The sequence below is a fragment of the Castanea sativa genome, chromosome 5 (assembly GCF_040712315.1).
Source record: "Castanea sativa cultivar Marrone di Chiusa Pesio chromosome 5, ASM4071231v1".
Taxonomy (NCBI): Eukaryota; Viridiplantae; Streptophyta; class Magnoliopsida; order Fagales; family Fagaceae; genus Castanea; species Castanea sativa.
Genome location: NC_134017.1, coordinates 36,726,408 through 36,750,203, shown reverse-complemented (window position 1 = coordinate 36,750,203; position 23,796 = coordinate 36,726,408). Strand labels below are relative to the sequence as shown.

The window sequence follows — 23,796 nt, the reverse complement described above, 5'->3', positions numbered from 1 at the left end:
ATATATATCTGATATATGTACACTCCTATACAATTAATTACACAAATATAGTTAATTCCATACTCATTCAATCAAATATCTTTCATAAATTACATTAATAATTCTTGATATCCAGGATGTATCTAAATTCTAACAGTGCCAGTAAACAAAGATGCTAGACCTCAATGGGATTGAAAAGGAAACATAATGCCAATTTACACAATTGCTGAAATCATCACTTTCCACTATTGAGAGAGAGAGAGAGAGAGAGAGGTGGTTGTTGTGTTGCATCTCTTAAGAAGAATCTACCCTTTACATTTTTTTTTTTTTGATGTAAAGGGTAGATTAGATAACTCTAAGGTGGGCTGATTATACTCTTTTGGTACTATTGCCTGGCAGATTTGCTGTTCAGACAATACAATGGTTCAAAATCAACCCTTCAATATTCTATCATCAAAGTGGAATTCGGCCGGTAGCTTGGAAAAGAATTTGACTTGCAAAGGAGGCCACCAACCATTATTCGGGTCTCTTTCAAAGACAAAATTCAATCAAGAGCATTTATGAATATAATAAGTCTAGAGGATAATTCAGTGATATAACAATGGGGGAAGTGGTAGCATAAATAACATCTAAATGCATCTTATAGGGACATAGCTGCTCCTTTTGGAATTTGGATCAAACACATCTTTGCAGCTCTCCATACCATTTTAAATCATAATCATATCATTGAAAAAATTATAACACTATAAGAAGAAACTCAAGTTATTATACTTACACACCCAATGGTATTGGCCCATTAATTGAAACAGGATCCAAATACCATAGACAGATACAAAGAAACAAATATAGCTCAAAATATCAATGGAATAACAAATTTGTGAAAAATAAAAATTATGCAGCAAACAAAAAAAAGCACCAAGTTACCAATCAAAGCAAGATGCTTATCCTATAATAATAATAAATAAATAAATAAATAAAAAGCGAAATGCTTATCCACAAATTTGTTGGATTGAATAATCTGCAGAAAACATAAGCAACGAAAATCAAATAGAATACTATAGGGCATAGACATATCTAAGTAGAAAGAACATAAAGAAAATGGTTATTAGAAGAAAAAATAATAATATCAGCAAAGCAATAATTCATTGCTTTGTTAAATCTCTACTTGAAAAATATCAACCAAAACCTATAAAGTAATCCACAATTGGCAAATTAACAAATCAAAACTCACTTTTTTTTTTTTGGATAAGTAATCAAAGATTTATTAGATAGAAAAGGACATCATGTTCGCAATAGTGAACACTCTAAACATTAACAAAGCAAAATTCACAATTCGCCAACGTATCTAAAAAACCCCTTCACAACTGATTGTGCTCCCAGTTACTTTTGCTTCACTATTTTTTTCCTCAACACCCAAATAGATGCTCAATTAAAACTTTGAGAATATAATTCAACATGCCAAATCCAACCTTTACAGCGGAACTTTAAACAAAGGAATAACTCAACGTGTGGCTTTTTGAAAGGCCACACATAGGTGTGTTCACCGCAAACAAACCATAGAAACAGCACCAAAATTGTTCGCAAAATAATATAATCACATTGCACTGCAAGTAACAGTGCACGGCAGCATATGGTGCAATGTAATTTGCGATTTTATAATAAGAAAATTGTACAAACCGTACCGCACCACACCCTCTATATTAATATATTTATTTTTTTAATATTAAATATATTATTAATAGTTTAATAACCCTAATTTTTTTTTACAAAAAATTTTATTAACCCTAGCAAGTATTGATTACAAAAGTCAACCCAAAATAAAGAACAACTAGCTTAATAATTTAAAACTTGACCTAAAACAAAGGGAAAAAAAATCAGTTTTGGCTGGCCAGGAAAAGCTCAAAATTTGAAAAATATACTGGTTTCAAACCGTTCAAATTGTATCTTATACATGGCACCGCACATGCGACTGCAAAAATGAGGTGCGGTGCAGTTATGGTTTTGGCTAAACTCTAAATCGCACCACATTGCACATGTAACCGCAAAGATGAGATGTGATGCGGTTGTGGTTTTGGTTAAATTGCACTGCAAAGTGCGATACTAAAAATGGCCTAAAACCGCATCGCACCGCACTGCGAACACCCCTAGTCACACATTTATAAACAAATGTTACTTATCAATACTGAGGCAGGGAAAGAAAAAATTTCATGGTATAAAAACACAAGTCCTCAAGCAAAGCCTAAAGCCTCTTGGCTGGGAATTTCTAACAAAATGAAACAACCTCAACATGCATAAAAAAAAATTCAACGCCTAAAATAATAGAGTAAACATTAGTTAACTCAACAAATCAACTAAGCCTTAATTGTAATTGCAGTCCGAATTCATAGATGTAAAGATTACAAAAAAAAAAATTAAACAATTTATGCCAGTACAATTTATGCAATACTATCGTATAATAAATTATGAAAAGGCAATAAACAACAAAATTACAACTTCCAATGTTCAAAACCTTACATGACATAGAAGCATTAACTCGATTTCTTTTCACTTTGCTGCAAAATATGAAACAACAAATATCAACATACGAAACAGAAAATTGGTTTATAGAAATTTATTTAAAAACAATTTAGAAAGTTATTCAAAACAGTACAAATTTTATAAAATAGTGTATTGCAGTGCATATTTTTATGAAATAGTGAGCAGTGCAGATTTTTGAGACATTTTTTCAAACACACATCATGCATTATTGTTGCAACCATTCCCTGCATATAATGTGATCAAAGAACTTGATAGGCCAAAAACCTATTGACCTCTTGTGATGTATTAAGTTGATTAATTAGCCAAGTTTATTAATTAATCAAATTAATATGCAAACGCGTGGTAGCACAAACAAATCACCAATAAACTAAAGTGTAGCAGAAAATAAATTTGACATGGTGATTTATTTACGAATGGGGAAAACCTTCAAAGCAAAAATTCCACCGGGTGATTTTAAGGTCATCACTCCCAAGAATTCACTATTATCACAACAAACGGTTACAAGTAAAGGAATCCCAGTACCTTATACCAGCCTATAGTTGAACTAGGAATGGCAACGGGTCGGGTTCGGGCCGGGTTTTTGCATACCCGGACCCGACCCGCGGGCCAAGACCCGGAACCCGGACCCGGCCCGATTATTAATCGGGTTTTTTTTTCCGGGGCCCATACCCGCCCCGCCGGGCCCCACGGGCCCCGCGGGCCCCGTTTATCTTCTTAGGCCCAAATCTAGCCTAACAATTTTTTTTTTTTTTGAAGCCCATTAAATTTTTTCCCTAGATTCAAGCCTATTCAAGCCATTTAACATGGCCCAAATGCCAAAATTTGGCATTTAGGCCACATTATAGGGCAACCAAATCAAACCAAATTATAAGTTAATCATAAATCAATAAATCACAACTAAGATTTTAAATCAACAAATCACTTAAAAAGCTACAAAATAAATCCCACAAGTCTAGGAAATTACAAAATGTCTTATCCTTCAACTAACAAATGAAAAAGACTAAGAAATTCTTACAAAATGTCTTATCCTCCATAACCGGGTTTTTATCCGGGGCGGGTTTCGGATTTTTTTATAAAACCCGGACCCGACCCGAACCCGCTTCGGGTTTTTTTTTAAAAACCCATACCCGACCCTATTCTTTATCGGGCCGGGTAAAATCCGGCCCATTAGGGTCGGGCCGGGCCGGGTATCCGCGGGCCGGATCTAAATTGCCATCCCTAAGTTGAACCCTTACCCCAATACCCAATTGGACTTGTTCTGTAGTGACAATCTCTCATTTTCAATGCATGGCTCCTAGTATGTGACTAATCAATTGCACGGATCCCAGTACGCGACTTCAATCACCAACTTGAGAAAGATGTTGGCTGCAAAGTTCTTCAGTTCATCCTCACAATGAAGAACAAGAAGATGCTTGGTTACAAAACCCTACGTGCAAAGACACAACAGCTTCTTTACAAAGAGTTGAACTAGGACAAACTTTGTCTCCGGTCACAAATTGCTTGAACAGACTTTTCTCAATGCTTGTGCAACTTGTGCTTACTTTGATGGCTCTTAAAATAATCCTTTTATATGTCTAGGGTTATGAGAAAAGAAGGCCCAAAGACAGATCCACGGATTAGAATCAAAATAGTGAAAAACCGTTTTTCTTAAATCTCGACAGCTAGAGGTGTCGAGGTGCTGTCGAGCAGCTGTCGAGCCACGAGGCTGGAACAGCTTCTTAAAGCTCGATAGATGCAGCTGTCGAGCTTTAATGAAGAGCACTTCTCAGCTTGTTTCTTGGACAGATTTGCATGACTTTAACACTTGATCTTGAATCTTGTTTCTTGAAGTATCAAAAACATCCTAGATCTACCCAATTACAAGTAAAGTGCGTTTTGTCAAAGGATTAACCAATTACATAAAAGATTGACATATATTCTTATCAAGTGAACCACATATGTCCTAACAGAACTACCTTGTCGTCAAAAGAGCTACCTATAATTTCAACAATAATAGAATACCATAATACCTCCAAAACAATCAAATAAAAATTTCTACAATAATTGACTCTAATCAAGAGTATAGTCAAAATAGACTACAAAATAGTTAAACAGTTCCAAAGCCAAAAAATAAATGTTGTTTCCAATTCTTTCAAAATCATCTATGTTTTTATATGCAATCAAGGAAGACTCTATTCAGCCTTGCAGTAATAAGAGCTATAAAATATCCAATAATGAAAACCCAATATGCACTTTAAGGTATTTCATCCACATACAAGTAACATTCTAGGCAGCAAAAACCCAGACAAACATCAATTGCCTTGCCATAATTCAAAATAGGAATACAAGAACAAATACCCAATTGAAATTAGAAGGAAGAAAAGTTCCATGTACCTAACATATGTCTTCTTAGTTGAAAGTTCATGTCCTAAAAATATATGTATGAATTTCAAAAAATATATGCTGCAAACAAAAGCTATCTGCAAAGTAACAACTACAGCCTAACTGAAAACATAAAATTAAGACCTATAATGTCTTTAAAATACACACAAATTACCCACTATATGAAAAAAAATCATTAATGCAAGCATATATCATATAAACTTAAAAAAAAAAAAAAAAAATCTTCAAGACAAAGTAAGCCTAGAGTCATATTTATTTCATTTGTTTTTGGGTCAATGTCAGATTGCTAACCTTGATATAAAACTTAGATTAAAAAAAAATTTGAAGTCACATATATGAGATAGATAACTTTTCATTAACCAATACCCATCAAGGATTGCAGCAAATTCAAGAAATTTCATTCAAAATGAAGCAAGAACCATCCAAAATTATAATGAAAGAAGTCCACAACTCAAAGAGATAAATAGCAATACAAAAACCCCAGTGAGTGGGCAGATACTAGCAAAAAAAAAAAAAAAAACAGAGGAAAGTAGCAAACCTACTGACATCATAAAGATGGATCATTCAATCGTGGCCCCCTGATGCAAGGACTGGCTATCTGCGGCTTCTTCAGAATTAGCCTCCTTTTTACTTGAGTCATGAGCACCCTGCCAAAATTTCCAAAATTTTAATATTCTATGATGCATAGGACCTAAACGCTTGTCAGAAAGCATAACCTGAAAGGAATATTTCAAAACTGCATGTAGGTGAATGCATTACCTGAAAGCATGAATAATTAGAAGTTTGTAGGTAATAGATATGAAGTTTTCCCTTACAATCACCAGCACTGAGGTACTTGCAGAGATTGAGAAAATTTAAAAGCATTCTTATTAGCTATATGTTGTCACGAAACATTCTTTGATTAGCTAAAATCAAGAAATTCAAAAACCGAAAATCAAAATTCTAAATAGGATTGGAAAAATTCAGAACCAATTGGAATCTAAATATCTACGAAAACATTCAAAAACCAAAAAATCAAATTCTATGTAGGAGTGGAAAAATTAAGAACCAATTGGAATCCAAATATCTACCAAAACTGAAAACCCAAAGAGTGAGAGAGAAAAACCTGAATGCCCAGAGCTACAAAGAAATAAAAAAGAGAAAAGAAGTTACCAGTGAAAGAGGAGATTGGTGGTGAATCAACAACAAAACCGGTTTTCCAAATCAACCACCCCCCCCCCCCAAAATATGAACGCAGATATTAGAAAATAGACAACGGAGATGCAGAGAGAAATCGATGCGGTGGTAGAGATCCATGGTGGCGACGGCGGTGGGAAGAATTGAGTTTAGGGTTTTGATTTTCGGGGAAGGAAATGGTGAGTTTTAAGTTTGGGGGAAGGGGAGTTTAGCGTGACAAATGAGAGAGAGAGTTTTTTTTTTAAGAAGTGTCGACTGTATTTGGTGGGGGAAGAATGATATTTAAATACTGCTGAATAATTAATGTATTTTGTAATTATAATATTAATTAATTAATGCTGACGTGAAAAATTGTGGGAGCTTCGGAGGCTTCAGTTATATATATATATTTATTAATTGTTATTTTAAACTTGCGGAAGAAGAGAAAAGAAAATTATCATTTTCAATACATTTTAAGATAACTAAAAAAAAAAAATCAGTCGAAGCTCTGTCTTTCAATTTCGCAGAAGTCTCGGCATTTGGTTATTTGGATTAACCAACAAATAGGGGTGGTTCATCGATTTTTGTTCAGGAGGTTAATAAGAAACATAAATTATATAAAATCTAAAACAAAAGAGACTCTAATATATTAATATCACACAAAAAAAAAAAAAATTGTCCATAGTACTAGTAAAAGAATAAAAAATAAACTATATGTTCATTTAACATTTTTTTTTTCTAATACATAAACATATTAATTATTGCTATTAAGTGATTTTTTTTTTGCAATTCTTTAATTTTTTTACAATTCTTTAATTTATAAGTTTACAAGTCTTTAAATGTTTTATTTTTTTATTGTCCTTTAGTGTTTATGTACTGACCCACTCACAAGTCACAAATTCAATCAAATAGTCGAAGTACAAAACACAAACTCATATCTCAAAACTTTATATCAAAACAATACAAACACTATTACAATAACAGTAAAGAGTAAAGACACTGAAAAAAGTCAATTTGTCAAAGACTCAAAACTCAACAAAAAAATCAAAAGACTATAACCCCCCCCCCCCCCATAGACATGGTGATTCAGTGAAAGAGTATATCAAAACACATAAACACACACTCTCACAGTGAAAGAAACAGAGCAAGAGAGAGTTGAAAAACCAGATCAAGTAGCGGCAGTAGATTAAGTGGCAGCGGCGGCAGATTAGGGATAGTTTAGGCAGTAGTAGATCCTGGGCACTACGTGTGGTAGATTGTTTTTGTGTGAAGCAGAGACGGCCTTTTTCCTTTGGGATTGAAGAGTGAAGAAGGATAGTGAGAGATTCTAGGGGTTATGTAGCTGTTGACGCCTTGCGGTTGCTTGACCACCCATCGTGGCGACACTCACACACCTTCTATATCTCGATGCGAGAGATGATGGTATAGCGGTGTGTCATACCTGGGGTGTGCGAATTGGAATTCGAGTCGATTTTAAGGAAAGTACCAAGGGTAAGTGAAGTCGCCACCAATCATTGAGTTTGTCTAAGGTGTGATTGGTCACCTGACTATAATTGATTTTATTACCGATCATAGGTTATGAAAAATGGTATTTTTCCTAATGTAATGTGGATGGATAAAAAAAATCTTGACTCTTGAGTTCGAAAGTCTAGTTACTTGTAAAGAAGGTGTTAGACACCCCACAACGCCTGTTCGTAGACAGTCCTTTGTTTTGGTAAAATCATAATTTAAGGATATTGGCAGTTGAAAATGAGCCATTGGCATTAGATTTTAGGGCTTTAAACATTGGCTTTGAGGTTTGGTTTCGGAAAGGGTGTGGTCCCAATTGATGTTTTCCCACTACATTTGAAATCGATGCCAAATTTCCATGACGAACATCTGGCAGCACTTTGCCTCAGATGTGTCATAGCACACAAAACGTTATTCTCACCAAGCTTTCGACATGAGAATACGGCAATGGGGATGCCCCATTCTCATGTCGAAAATCCAACAGAGTTTCGCATTTGGCGCACTATGGCACACCAATAGGGTTTCGTGTTTGTGTATATGGCACATATCGACATGCTCGTGCTATGATGAGTCAAAGCCCTTCAAAGCATCAAGCATGTTGATGCCTGTCGCATACACGAGAATACCAATGTCACTCAGGTGACAAGGATCAAGACAATCACACTACAATGATTGTGCACACAATATAGCATGAATATGCACCTATAGCAATCCCCTTGAGCGTAAACTCACACTACAAGGTCAAGAGCACTCGTGATCAACGAGGGTCACTCGCATAACCACAAGAGTCTATCATACAAAGTGCACCCACACACACATAGGAATATATATATATATATATATATACATACATACATACATACATACATACATACATACATACATACATACATACATACATTATGCACAATGCTATCACACAGCAGGAAAGTAAACAGACATTGCCAACATTCCAAGGGTATGGCCCAACAAGGCACGGGAAAAGTAAAATAGACATTGCCATATCTAGGAAACGTGGCCCAAGCAAGGAGCAGGAAAATAAAATGGGGTACATGGAGGGAAACCCTAATACATGCTTTAGAGAAGAGGCTTAGAGAGAAGGAGAAAACTACTCTAGAGGGGCTAGGCCCCCTAATCTACTGAACATTTCCTTTGTGGGCTTGCATCCTCTTGCTTGCGTCTTTGCTGCTTTTGCTCGTGCCTAGGAAGTTGTGCCCTCGCTCCATGCATCCTTGCTCCTTGCATGTACATGAAAAGACAAAAGAAACAAGCTAGCAGATGAGCAAATAAAGAAATAAGGGAAAAAGGAAGAGCATGCTGTGAGAGACCTCGCCAAAAGTGCCTCTAAAAAAAAAGAGATTTTTGGAGTGCTTTTTGCGGCACCTCTCTTTTTGTGTAAGTGGTGTGGAGTCGCCACTTATTTTTTTATACAAAAAAAAAAAGAAATATAAAATACATGACTGAATTGTTCTTCTCATTGATTGAAAAAAAAATACATGTTTGAAAAATCGAAAATTACATAGTTTTGGGTCCTAGTTACAAACTACCAAATAATTACCTAGCTTTTTGTCCTAGTTACATTCTACCCAAAATAAAATAAGGACAAGGCTTAGATCTACCAATCCAAAAGAACTAGATTTGGAGGCTAGGTTACAGAATGGAAAGGTGCTAGGCACTCATTCTACCCAGACAGAGTTTGGTCTTCTAGACTCTTGTGACCAATGTACCATTTATGCATGCTGTGAATGACATGTATATACACAAAACTAAATCACACAAATTTATTTATGAATGAGTCCTCTTATTTGTTTTAGAAAATTTAGATTTGTTTTAGTGATAGAAAAAAATTGATTTTGGTTTGTCAAAAATGCCAGATCTGTTTTGTAATAATAAGAAAAAATGGTTTTTGGAGAGAAAATTCAGATATTTTTTGGTGATAAAAAATTTGGTTTTTAGTTTAGAAAAATCAGATCTATTTTTGAGAATAAAAAAAATGGCTTTAACTTGGTAAAAGATTAGATCTGTTTTGTGCTGATTAAAAAAAATGGCTTTTGATAATGGAAAAAAATTAGATCTGTTTTTTATATGTTCAAAAAAATGTGAAAAAGATTTTTTTGGAGAGAATTTCATTCATAAGATAAATTTTTGCTACATGAACTAAATAAAACAAACAACCATGAATACAATCATGCATAATATTTTTCTTTGTTTCAAAATCTGCATGTATTAAAGAAAAATTAGACCTGTATCTAAGAAGGATACAAATCAGTTTTTGATTTGAGTAAATTCAGATCTAAATCTAATAAAGATGCAGATCCATTTTTGATTGAGAAAAAATTCAGATCTACATCTAAGAAAGATGCAGATCCATTTTATTTGAAGAAAAATTCATATCTATATTTAAGAAAAATGTAGATCTGTTTTTATTTCAAGTAAAATTTAGATCTACATCTAAGAAAGATGCAAATTTGTTTTTATTTTAAGAAAAAGAATTAGTTATATGCAAATTATTGAAATTAAGAAAGAGATCACAACAATTATATATAAAAAAAGATCATGCTTTAACAAAACAATTATTAACAATTCATGTTATCGATAAAAAAAATGCATCATCATAAACAAGAACCATAAAAGAGAAAAACGAATAGGGTGATTGAAAACAACCTCTTGCATGGAGCATTCCTTGTTCTTGAGAGGATGTTTTAGGGTTCAAAGAAATTTAGTCAATTATATTTGAAACCTAAAAACCCTAATTTTGGCAACAAATATTAGAGAGGATCAGCAAATATAAGCACTTTGAGAGCCTAAAAATGTATGACTCTCAGAGCACCCCCAAAAAAAGTCCTTGAACTATGAGATCCAGTCTCTATTTATAGAGGCCAGAAAACTCTAAAAAAATAGCTCTGATGTGTAGAACGCGAATCGGGACTCATTCTTTTGCAAAAAGATCGAAAATGGTGTGCCTTATCGTCACCCGAAGGGCATTGGGGCAAAGCCCAAAAAGGCCGAATGGTGCTTTTAGACGCTAAATGCACTTTCGTGTATGGGTGCGTTTTGGACTCTCTTTCTAGGGTTTTTTTTATCCAGTTCTTGTACCTAGACATGTTCTCATCCTTAGTCTATAATTTTTTTTTTATCTCTTTTCTGGATAATTTAGACTTTTTGGGAACAATTATCTTGTAGATAAATTCCTAAAATAAATCTTGATAAAGTTCAAATTATCTACAATTTTATTGTTATCCAATCATCCCTTTTATTTCTATGCATGCAATCCTATTTTAGACACTAATTATCGACCAATCACAACATTATTTAATTAATTTTAATTGTTTAACCAATTAGAATAATTTAAATTAATCGTGCATGGTTGACTCTTCCTAGACACAATGTATGTTGACCGTGCAAACTTGATCATGTGATATCTTTTGATCCGATGGTTCAATTTAAAAATTGAACACACCATTGCGGCCCTAAGAATCTCAAGATCATTTTTACGATATGCAATGAATAACTTGATGCATGTAATGCAAGAACAAATTGATGCATGTAATGCAAGAAAAAATTAATGCATGTAATGCAATCATGATTTTTGTGGTACATGGATAGTCATTCCAGTCATCGTCCTTGATTAAATCATGGGTGCAAAATCAAGTGTCTACACATGCAAATAACACACTAACAAAGAGAGCCCAACAGGGGCAAAGAAAGCATGCTAAACATATGAAAGGGCAAACAAGCATGTTATCTAACAAAAGAGGGTGTCATAGGACGACACACAGACTTATGCATAAACATGTAGGCAAGCGTGCAAAAATGTAAAGAAGTGAAGAAAGCCAAACGGGTGGCACAAAGCAAGCAAGGCACACATATCAATATTGCACAAAGTGGATAGAGTTGTGCATCAAGCACACCAACACCATAGAGGTGTATCTAACAAGTGGTTACATCCAAACAAGCCCTAAGAGGAACATATGCAACCACACATGCAAGTGGCCCCAAGGACCAACAAGCACAAGCCCACAGAGGGCACAAAGCATGGCACAGCCTAGATCTAGATAGACAAACATTGACATAAAGCGTAGAAGCAAGCAAGAAAACATAGAGGTCCCAGCCCATTGATATAGGCCTAAGTGTGCAGGTGTAGGCCTAGACCACAGGATCTAGATCTATACCCCACCAATAAGGGCCAAAACACAAGAAAGAGAGATATCAAGGGACAAAAGGACTATAGAAGCACATGGCATAGCAACCAACATATAGTTCTAAGCACAAAAAAATTGCACAGAGCACATATATGCATAGATCTAAGCATAGGCATGGCACGGTGCCCAAAGAGACATAGATTCAAGCATAAACATGGCAAAGAACACATACACATGTAGATCTAAGCATAAGCATGGCAAAGAACACATACACATGTAGATCTATACATAAAAATGGCAAAGAACACAATAGGCATGTAGATCTAAGCATAAACATGACAAGGAGCCTAAAAGCATGTGGATCTAAGCACAAACATTATATTTAGACATATCCTAGCCCAAGAAGGCTAGGCCAATAACATCAAAGTGATAAAATCATGGCAAAAGTAAGGAAACATGCTAGAAAAACCATAAAGACATGCTAGGAAGCAAGAACATCCTAGGAAAAGCAATGGGTGTGGATTGTAGATAAAAAGCTACATCCACACCCCTAAACCTCAAATCCAAGGTATAGAACCAAGGAGGAATCAAAGGTTTTTTTGGTGTATTTTTGGGAGAGGGATGTAGAGAAAAGAGAGAGAAAACAGCCTAGAAACTACTCCTAGATTGCCCAAAATCGTTCCCTATCTAGATCTGGTTTGGAAAAGGATGTTTTGGCCACTTTATAAGCCAAAAAGTGTCTGGCGGCCATTATGTGACCACCAACATTGGAGGCCTTTTTGAAGGCCTTCCTCAACTCATATTGAGCTGATCTAGGTGTCCTTGGAAAGCTTTGGATGTATAGTTTCTGGAAAGCTAAAGAACTCGAAAATCCAACGGTAGGATCAAAAGCTATGGCCTCAAGAATCAAGCTGACGCGCCCAGCATAGTTTTCAGGATGTTTCAACCGTTTTAACTCCGATTTCGACACATGAGCAGTCATTGGAAAGGGAATTCGATAATCTTCACAATGTCGCTGGCCTTAACCCGTTCCGATAGATGGATAAAAAAATTAGGGTTTTTGCTGCCTTTAGGAGTCAATCTTGGGTCAAACTTGGTCAAAATTGACAAAAATCTTTGAGTGGCTCGGGTTTGATGTAGAAGCATGAAAAATGTTGTTTGGGGATGATTTTGAAAAACTTTGACTTTCGGTCAACCCAAGCCTGACTAGGGGCATTTTGGTCAATTTGACCTAAAATGGCACTTTGAATGCTCCAATGCCTGAACAGGTTATGCCAGGTCAATCTAGATGTTTCCGCATCCCCATGGAGAAAAGTTGGATAAAGATTGAGGGCAGAAAAAAATACGGTATCTATTGCTGCCCCTTCTTTACCTAGCATCTTATTGGTAAGGAGAGGTGTTGGATAAAGATCATGATTCCGCATTTTGTTGCGCCAAAATTTCGTGTGCAAACTACACTATTCATAGGTTGAGACTAGCCTTACTTGACAAGATTGAGCTGTTGCAGCTGGTCTGAAAAAATTTCTAGCTTGGTCCTTGATGCTGGGCAAAAGACTCTCTTCTTCTTCTTCTTCTTCTTCTTCTTCCTATTTTTTTTTTCTTCTGTGAATATGTTAGTAGCAATGTAACTAGGAAAACATGCTAGCACTTATTTTATTTTTGGTATTTTGGCATATATGTTTCTTTTATCATTTAAGCCATGATGTTGGAACATAATATTTGTTCACATGTTTAAGTAGCATAGGTGAACTTGCATATGTTGGATGCTATGAAAACACATGAAACACTATGAAAACTAAAAGAATGACTGCACCGAATAGAAATCCTAAAAGAGATTAAATGACCGTTGCTAAATATAAATCTTGAAAAGATGGATAAGATTAAACTACCGCCACCAAATATAAACCCTAAAAGAGATTAAACAACCATTCCCGAATATAAACCCTAAAAGAGATTAAACGACTGTCACTAAATATAAATCTCAAAAAGATGGATAGGATTAAATGACCACTACTGAATATAAACCCTGAAAGAGATTAAACGATTGTCACTGAATATAAATCTTGAAAAGATGGATAGGATTAAATAGCTACCGAATATAAACCCTGGAAGAGATTAAATGACCATCATCGAATATAAACCTTGAAAGAGATTAAACTATCGCCGTTGAATATAAATCTCGAAAGGATAGATAGGATTAAACGACCGTTGCCGAATATAAACCTTGGAAGAGATTAAACGACCACCGCTGAATATAAATCTCAAAAAGATGGATAGGATTAAACGACCGCCGTTGAATATAAACCCTAGAAGAGGTTAAACAACCGTCACCAAATATAAACCCTGAAAGAGATTACATAATTGTCGTTGAATATAAATCTCAAAAAGATGGATAGGATTAAATGACCGCTGCTGAATATAAACCCTGAAAGAGATTAAATGACCGCCGCCGAATATAAACGTTGAATGAGATTAAACGACTGCCGCCGAATAGATGGATAGGGTTAAACGACCGCACCGAATATAAACCCTAAAAGAGATTAAACGATTGCCGCCGAATATAAACTTGAAAAGATGGATAAGATTAAACGACTGTCGTTGAATATAAACCCTGGAAGAGATTAAAAAACTGTCGCCGAATATAAACCCTAAAAGAGATTAAACGACCACTGCTGAATATAAATCTCTAAAAGATGGATATGATTAAATGACCGCTACTGAATATAAACCCTGAAAGAGATTAAACGACCACCACAAGATATAAATCTTGAAAACATGGATAGGGTTAAACGACCGCCGCCGAATGTAAACCCTAAAAGAGATTAAATGACTGCTGCCAAATATAAACCCTGAGAAAGCGGCATTTTGAAAACTTGGATGTTTTTGAGGAAAAAGAGATAGGATTAAATGACCACCGCTGTATATAATTCTTGAGAGAGAGGCATTTTGAAAACTCGAATACTTTTGAGGCAAAAGAGATCGGATTAAATGAACGCCACCAAATATAAATCTCGGGAAAGAGGCATTTTTAAAACTTTGATATTTTTGAGGCAAAAGTGATAGGATTAAATGACAGCCGCTGAATATAAATCCTAAAAGAGACATTTTGAAAACTTTAATATTTTTGAGACAAAAGAGATAGGATTAAATGACCGCCGCCAAATATAAATCCTGAGGGAAAGGCATTTTGAAAACTCGAATACTTTTAAAGCAAAAGAGATGGGATTAAATGACAGCTGCCAAATATAAATCCTGAGAGAGTGGCATTTTGAAAACTTTGAATACTTTTAAGGCAAAATAGATAGAATTAAACGACAGCTGGCAAATATAAATCCTAAGAGAGGAATTTTGAAAACTCGAATACTTTTGAGGCAAAAGAGATAAGATTAAACGACCACCACCTAATGTAAATCTTGAGAGAGGAATTTTGAAAAATCGAATACTTTTAAGGCAAAAGAGATAGGATTAAATGACCACCGCCGAATATAAATCCTGTGAGAGAGGCATTTTGAAAACTCAAATACTTTTGAGAAAACATGACATTTTGGTATGAACATGCATGATATACATTAGGCAGTAGGGTTAGACATACCTGACTATTTGCATTGCCATATGTTTTAGGCTTACTAACCAAATTTGAATTTGCTTTTGTAGATCATGTCTCGATGGGCGAGATCTAGTGGGGATTGCGGGAAGGCTCCCGCTATTGTTCCATCTTGAGTAGACTCATCTAGCAATGATGAAGACACTATCTTAACTCACGTGTAGGTTACGTGGACCCTTTAGCGGCATTTTGACCAAGGTGGTGATGACATTGTCCCTACTAGTGGCATGCACATAGCATATTACACCAGGAGCCAATGTTTAGTAGAGACAGTGAGTGCCTCATCTTAGTCCCGCACTGGGAGGCATTTTGAAAAGAGATAGGATTAAACAACTGCTATCGAATATGAATCCTAAAAGGGAGGCATTTTGAAAACTTTGAGAAAACATGACATTTTGGTATGAAGATGCATGATGTGTATTAGGCATTGGGGTTAGACATACTTACCTGTTTATTTGCATTGGCATATGTTTTGGGCTTACTAATCAAATTTGGATTTGCCTTTGCAAAGGCTCCTTGCATTGTTTGATCCTGAGCAGACTCATCTAGCAGTGATGATGACACCATTTCAATTAGTGTGTAGGTTGCACGAACCCTTTAGAGGCACTTCAATCGAGGAAGAGATGACACTGCGCCCCCTAGGGGCATACATATAGCACATCGCACTAGGAGCTGGTGTTCAATGGAGACAGCTAGTGCCTCATCTCTGTCCCGCATTAGTTTAAGAGGCGGTTCTTCATAGTTCCCTAGGACCGAGGAAGGAGGATGCCTAGGGGGACATGAAATTGGAGATGAGCTCATGTTTGATGTAGATGTTGATTTGGCGACTGATGACATAGCTAGGCAGGGCCTTGGTGATCCTAGGCGCAGGAACCTTAAGCCGAGGTTTCCACCTTGCTAGGTCGAACTTGAGGGCTACACCGGGGAGATTGATGATAGCATTGAGGACACCCATCTGCAATATGAAAAGGCATGATTCCACACAGGCACGGTCAAGCATGCTCTTCTTTTTTCTTTTAATTGTCCGTTCGGTATAAATATAGTATGTGTGTTGATGAACAACACTTCATTGATTTTGATCACAGGGTGCTGACAAGGTTCGCGGCTAAGGGTCCTGGTCTTCATTTTCCCTCTGCTTGTTCCATGCATCTACTCATGCATGTTGTCGTGATATCTTGATGGAGCAGGGATTCGAGGCTTTCCTTCGTATTCCGCCTTGTTCCATAAGGCATGGATTGGTGGAGGCTTTAGTGCAACGACTTCATGTTGAGACGAACACTTTTCACTTGAGCCATGGGGAGTATGCAGTCCTTCCCCTTGACTGGACGGCTATCTTAGGACTTAGATTTGGAGGGGAGCCAGTCCCGACTGAGTTAGTGAGATTTACGGTGGTGAGTGAGTTTTTGGTTATTCTATGCCCCTTTACTAGGACGACCAGAGTGTACTTTGGGCCTACTGATAAGGCCCAGATTTGTATGTAGTGGCTAAAAATGAACATACCTTGGAAGATGGAGCTGGACAACGTCAATTTTAGGTGGTTCTTTTTCTACTTCATTGGTAGTTGCCTGTTGGGCAACAATCGGTAAGTGCTGACCTGCAGGCTATTGGGAACCATAAGAGTGATGTTTGTCATAGGGGCTTATGATTAGGGGTCCCTTTATTACAATTTTTCATTGCTTATTTGAGGTAGGTAGTGAGCCAGGGCTTTACGAGCCTCGAGGGTTGTTGGTAGATTTTGACTTAGTGTGTGTATGAGTACATCCTAGCTATGCAACCATAGTACACTGGCCTTTCTATGACGATATGTCCTAGGGTATATGCTTGGTCCCTTTATGATGCTTCTAGAGTTGTTTTGACTTAGCGGACTACTATCAGTGCCACGCTCGATTGTGTCACTTGGGGTGAAATACATAACACTCCATATGATGAAGGGTTGTTGGCTAGATGCGATGTTACTCCTGCTATGGGTTAGTCGTGCGCTCGACACTAGTTTTGGGCTCTGACAAGCTAAGAGTTCTTCTTGGCTAAGCGGAGTTTCCACCAAGTCATGCTGACCTTTAGAGCACCCAGAAATCCACCTCTTGAGATATTTTGTCCTAAGGTGATTGTGGATGACCCTGCTTAAGCGACTGGTTCCTTTGAGGGCTTCGTGACAGAGGATATTGACTGTGCTACGTAGTTTTTAGCATCATCAGCTAGACCTGTCATTGATGATTGCCCTATGAGTGAGGGCAGAGTGCTTAAGGCCATTTCACACACTCGGAGGGCATCAGATGCTCATTTAGGATCACACGTAGAGGCCTTGTAAGGTCAGGTGCAAGATCTTAAGAGTGTTTTTGTCACTAGAGAAGGGTACACGCAGGAGGAGTTTACTAGAGCATTGGATCAGGAGAGGGAGTTATGACTGTTGGAAATAAAACAAAATACTGATGGGCCTTTCCTCAGTTACTCTCACAAATATCCACACACTACTTAGTGTGTAGAAAAGACTCACACTCACAAATTAAATAAAGAGAGAGAGAGTGGAGAGGGAAGAGTTAGAAATCTTTAAGGTTTTGTATTTCTCAACTCTTGCATAGAATTTGACGGATGAATGGGTTTATATAGTACACCATCCAACCTTTAACTCTCACTACATTTATTTTCTAACTCTTACATTCATAAATCTCACACATAACTTCAATAAACTTCCCACTACATTAACTTATGAAACTCACTTATTTATGAAGGATTAATTACAAACAAGTTTAACTTCTAACATCCCCCCTTAAACTTGTTTTCTTGATTACTCCAAGTAAGGCTCGCAGCTTGTTGAATGTGTCATACTTGAGTGGTTTAGTGAGTATATACGCTTTGATCATGTGACTTCACGAACTCAGAGATGAACTTCTTTTCTTGCAATACATTCTCGAATAAAATGATACCTTGTGTCGATGTGCTTGCTTCGGTCATGAAGAGGCTGATTCTTTGCAAGAGCTAGTGCGGACTTATTGTCCATAAATATCTTCGTAGCTTCTTCTTGAAACATTTGCAACTCTTTCAATAAACTTCTAAGCCACTTTGCATGACAAACATCGAGGTAGCGGCAACGTACTCGGCTTCACAAGTGGAAAGCGTCACAATTGTTGCTTTTTGGACGTCCATGTAAATGCGAGTATTACCCATATAGAATACAAAACCGGTAGTACTCTTTCTATCATCCGTATCTCCGGCCCAATCACTATCATTTTAGCCAACAAGTTTAAAAACTTTAGAGGTTGAATATAAAAGTCCATAATCCAGTGTACCTTTTAAATAGCGAAGAATTCTCTTGGCAGTCTTCAAATGAGTCATCTTCGGTGCTTCCATGTAACGACTAACTAGTCCAACGCCAAAAAGGATGTCTGGTCTTGTACATGTTAGATACCTCAGACTTCCGATCAAACTTTTGAAGAATGTTGGATTAACCTTCTTTTCATCAACATGCTTTGACAACTTCACTCCACATTCTACATGGGTGCTAAATTGATTGGAATTTAACATCTCAAACTTCTCGAGAATATCCTTCACATAACCTTCTTGGGAAATAAAAATCCCATCCTCCATTTGCTTCACTTCAATGCCAAGATAATAGGCCATAAGTCCAATATCTGTCATTTCAAACTCCTTAGTCATTGCTTTCTTGAAGTCTTCAAACATGCTTGGATTGTTGCCTGTAAAAATCAAATCATCTACATACAGACAAACAATTAAAATATCTCCATTTGTATGCACCTTATAATAAAGCGCATGTTCATGTGAGCATTTAGAAAACCCATTAACCTGGAAGTATTTGTCAATTCTACTATTCCAAGCTCTTGGTGCCTGTTTTAGGCCATATAGAGCTTTCTTTAACTTCAACACTTTATCTTCCTACCCCTCTACAACATAGCCTATAGGCTGCTCAACATAAAGTTCTTCCTCAAGGTAGCCATTCAAAAATGCGGATTTTACATCCATTTGAAAAATTCTCCATTGATTCTGAGCTGCTAAAGAAATTAGCAATCGTATAGTTTCCAAACGAGCAACTGGGGCAAATACCTCATCATAATCAACACCTTGCTGTTGACTATACCCTTTCACCACCAATCTTGCTTTGTATCTCTCTACCTCTCATTTTGCATTCTTTTTCAACTTGTACAACCATTTTACACCAATTGTCTTCGTTCCAGTTGGAAGAGTTGCAAGCTCCCATGTATCATTCTTCTTTATTGCCTTTATCTCTTCATCCATAGCATTTCTCCATTTTTTGTCTCGCCTTTGCTTCTTCAAATCCTCTAGGTTCACAATCGGCAAACAGGACAAAAGTGTTACATCATCATTAATCTGTTGAATCATAAAGATCCTGGATACTTCTCATTTTTCTTGGTCTTTCACTAGAACTTCCTTCTAGTAAAGATGATGATGATGAACTTTCATGAATGGGAGATGATGCGCCTTTGGTGATGGAGGTGGAGTGGTAGGCTTTTCCTGAACTTCATTCCCTTGATCTTCCTCTTCAGATAGAGGAAAGAAATCATACTTCTCCTCTTCTTGGGTACTCCAATCCCATGTGCCTTCTTCATCGAATTCCACATCTCGACTAACAATGACTTTTCCAGTACTCGGATTATAGAGCTTATAGCCCTTAGAGCTTGGATCATAGCCAATGAACACATACTTCTTGCTTTTATCATCTAGCTTGGATCTCTCTTGATCTGGTACATGTGCATATGCAATGCTCCCAAACACACGAAGATGGGAAACTGTAGGCTTCTTCCTACTCCAAGCTTGTTGTGGGGTTTTTCCTTGTACACTTCTTGTGGGGCAACGATTGGACAAATAGATTGCACAATCTATAGCTTCAGCTCAAAATTCTTTAGGCATTTTCTTGCTCTTTAACATGCTTCTGGCCATATTAAGAATTGAGCGATTCTTTCTTTCTGCTACACCATTACGTTGTGGTGACCTTGGAAGCTGATAGAGGGCGGCAAATCCCATTTGCTTCACAAAATTCTTTGAATTCATTTGATGTGAATTCGCCTCCTCATCGGATCTTAAGGCCTTAATTTCATGACCACTCTGCTTTTCTACAAATGCCTTAAATTTCTTAAATGCACCAAATGCTTCGATTTCCGCTTCAAAAATAAACCCATGTTTTCTAGTAAAATCATCGATAAAGAGAAGAAAGTAGTTACTTTTACCAAGTGATGATGGCTTGATAGGTCCACACACATCGGTATGAACAAGTTGCAATGGCTTGGTTGATCTTGTACTAGCTTCTTTTGGAAAGCTTTTCCTTGATTGCTTGCCAAGGAGACATCCTTCACAAAGCTGGTTAGGATGCTCAATGGAAGGCAATCCTCTCACCATCTTCATCTTTGTCAACAAGCCTGTAGTCCTCCAAAGTTTAAATGCCCAAATCTTAGATGCCAAAGCCAAGAAGAATCTTTAAAACAAGCCTTCGGACATCTAATAGCATCGGTTGAATATTTAACAAGAACATTCTATTTCTTGTCATAGGCACATTAGCTATCACATTATTTCGATGATCCCTTATTAAGCAACTACGATCTTTCAACTGGATATCATAGTCTTTCTCAAGAAGTTGTCCTAAGCTCAAAATATTAGTTTTCATGCTTGGCACATAATATACATCAGAAATAAATTGATGATCTCCATTCTTTAAACGGATAAGAATTGTACCTATTCCCTTCACTGAAACTTTGGATGAGTCACCAAAGGTAACACTCCCGACTATCGATTCATCAATCTCCATAAACATCCTTTTATTCCCACATATATGGTTGCTAGCACCAGAGTCAAGATGCCAACAACAAAGTCGGCTCCACTTCTTCATTCTTATCTTCAACATAGTTAGCTTTCTCCTCAATAGTGTTAGTGGCATTTTTACATTCAGAAGCATAATGCCCATACTTTTGACAATTATAACGTTTGATATTAGACTTATCATACCTTCTTTTATATGGTCTTGAGAAACTTCCTCTTCCATGATCTCTTGTGGATTTTGAACTTTGACCCCTCTCTTCATAATTGGGAAAGTTTTGACCATTTCTTCCTCTAGATCCTCTCCCTCTACCACGTCGATGTCCTCGGCCTCTTTGGCTACTTTCACGCCAGCCTTTCTCATTCAAGGTGAGCTTTGCTTGTAGGACTTGCTCCAAAGGCTCTTGCTTCTTCTTATTGAGCCTTTCTTCATGGGCTTGTAATGATCCCATGAGTTGGTCAATGGTCACTGACTCTAAGTCTTTTGATTCCTCAATTGCTACAACAATATTGTCAAACTTTGAAGTTAATGACTGTAGAATTTTTTCTACTACACGGACATCATCCAATTTCTCACCATATCTCTTCAATTGATTTACAATTGCCAACACCCTTGAAAAATAATCTGAAATAGATTCAGATTCTTTCATGTGCAAACCTTCAAACTCACCTCTCAATGTTTGAAGGCGAACTTTCTTCACTTTATCAACTCCCGTTAGAGAGTTTTTAAGAATCTCCCATGCTTGCTTGGATGAAGTTGCATTTGCAACTTTCTCGAACATAGTTTCATCCAAGCCTTGATAAATCAATGTAAGTGCTTGTTGATCTTTCTTTCGAGCTTTTTACAAGGCTCCCTTTTGGTTTGGGGTTAAAGATTCTTCATCTTGTGACTCCACATAACCTTTCTCCACAATCTCCCACGCATCTTGGGATCCGAGCAACGCCTTCATTCGGATACTCCAATTTTCAAAATTTTGTTTGGTAAGTCGAGGAAATTGGAATGACACCATCCCATTAGCAATAGCCATTCTCACCACAAACCGATTGGCTCTGATACCACTTTGTTGGAAATAAAACAAAATACTAATGGGCCTTTCCTCAGTTACTCTCACAAATATCCACACACTACTTAGTGTGTAGAAAAGACTCACACTCACAAATTAAATAAAGAAAGAGAGAGTGGAGAGGGAAGAGTTAGAACTCTTTAAGGTTTTGTATTTCTCTTCAACTCTTGCATAGAATTTGACGGATGAATGGGTTTATATAGTACACCATCCAACCTTTAACTCTCACTACATTTATTTTCTAACTCTTACATTCATAAATCTCACACATAACTTCAATAAACTTCCCACTACATTAACTTATGAAACTCACTTATTTATGAAGGATTAATTACAAACAAGTTTAACTTCTAACAATGACAGAGAGAACGGGAGAGTCAGGCCGTTACCATGGAGAGAGTGTAGAGCTAGCATATTGCTGAGGCAAGCATGCTCTAGGGGTATATAGGTGTCTTGATCAGCGAGCTAAGGGCACATGGGATGTCTATGCCTCTAGCACCCTTCATCCTAGGCAAGGACCCTTTCATTAGGAGTCATGAGATTGAGTACATGCTAGTTCCTCTAGGTCCTACCAGCAGATGGGGATTTGCTCCCATTTTAGACTGGGCATGGGGCCTTACATCTGGGCAGGCTTCATTTCAGACTCCAGGATGGTTCTTAGGTTCTTTGGTTGGGCGAACTGGTCCTTCTACTGTGATGGTGCCGATGATGGCAGCGGTGGGTGCTTTGTTGATGACACTGTTAGAGATAATGATTCTCCTTATATTTAGCCATTGTTATTGAATTTTTATGATGTAGCCACTACGTGGGCATGTATTCATTTCGTTGAACTATTTCAGAAATTACCCCATGGTAAGCCAGATATGTATGTATCATATTGCCCCATAGTGGGACCAAACTATATTTTGATATCGCCTCTTGGTAGGCTCTTGACATGTATGTATTATTCCATTATAGGCCTAGAATGTACTTTGATATTGCCTCTTGGTAGGCTTCTAGATATATTTATATACATTGCCTCTTAGTGGGCCTCATATATGTATTGCCACTGCCTCTTGGTGGGCTTGGATGTATGTTTCTTGATTTTTCCTCTTAGTAGGCTCAAATGTATGCATTGATATCACCTCTTGGTAGGCTCAGATGTATGTTTGTTCATATCGCCTCTTGGTAGGCTTCATGTATAATCTTGATATTATTGCCTCTTAGTGGGCTCAGATGTTTGTATGAAAATTGCCTCTTGGTAGGCTCGAATGTATGTTTAATGATATTGCCTCTTGGTAGGCTCAGATGTATGTTTCTTCATACCGCCTCTTGGTAGGCTTCATGTATGCTCTTGATATTATCGCCTCTTAATGGGCTCCGATGTATGTATGGAAATTGCCTCTTGGTAGGCTTAGATGTATGTATACTAGTAGCACTTTAGCATTTATGAGTCGGTTGCACAACTGTTGTTGCTCATCGCACCATATTTTCACGAGTTTACTGATAAAATCCAAGATTGATTGACCCACTGAGGGATATGGAAAGAGGAGAGACCACATAAAATAAAACTGCCCCAATGTTGGTTTTATGTGATTCTCAACATCAGAGGAAAGGTTCCCATTGGGATGTACCCATTATTGTACCCAAAGTTTTGAAC

The 23,796-nt window shown here is 37.0% G+C and overlaps 1 protein-coding gene and 1 pseudogene across 1 annotated transcript; both read right to left on the bottom strand.

Annotated features, from left to right (window-relative positions):
* Positions 1 to 18,348: 18,348 nt before the first annotated feature.
* Positions 18,349 to 20,685, bottom strand: LOC142635126 (uncharacterized). Its single transcript, XM_075809338.1, has 5 exons — positions 20,265 to 20,685; positions 19,741 to 20,162; positions 19,482 to 19,653; positions 18,716 to 19,001; positions 18,349 to 18,529 (listed from the first exon to the last, which is right to left on the bottom strand). The coding sequence occupies exons 1-5, from the start codon at positions 20,683 to 20,685 to the stop codon at positions 18,349 to 18,351; spliced, it is 1,482 nt and encodes a 493-aa protein (XP_075665453.1).
* A 443-nt stretch (positions 20,686 to 21,128) lies between these two features.
* LOC142635125 (uncharacterized) lies at positions 21,129 to 22,121 on the bottom strand (annotated as a pseudogene).
* Positions 22,122 to 23,796: the final 1,675 nt, after the last annotated feature.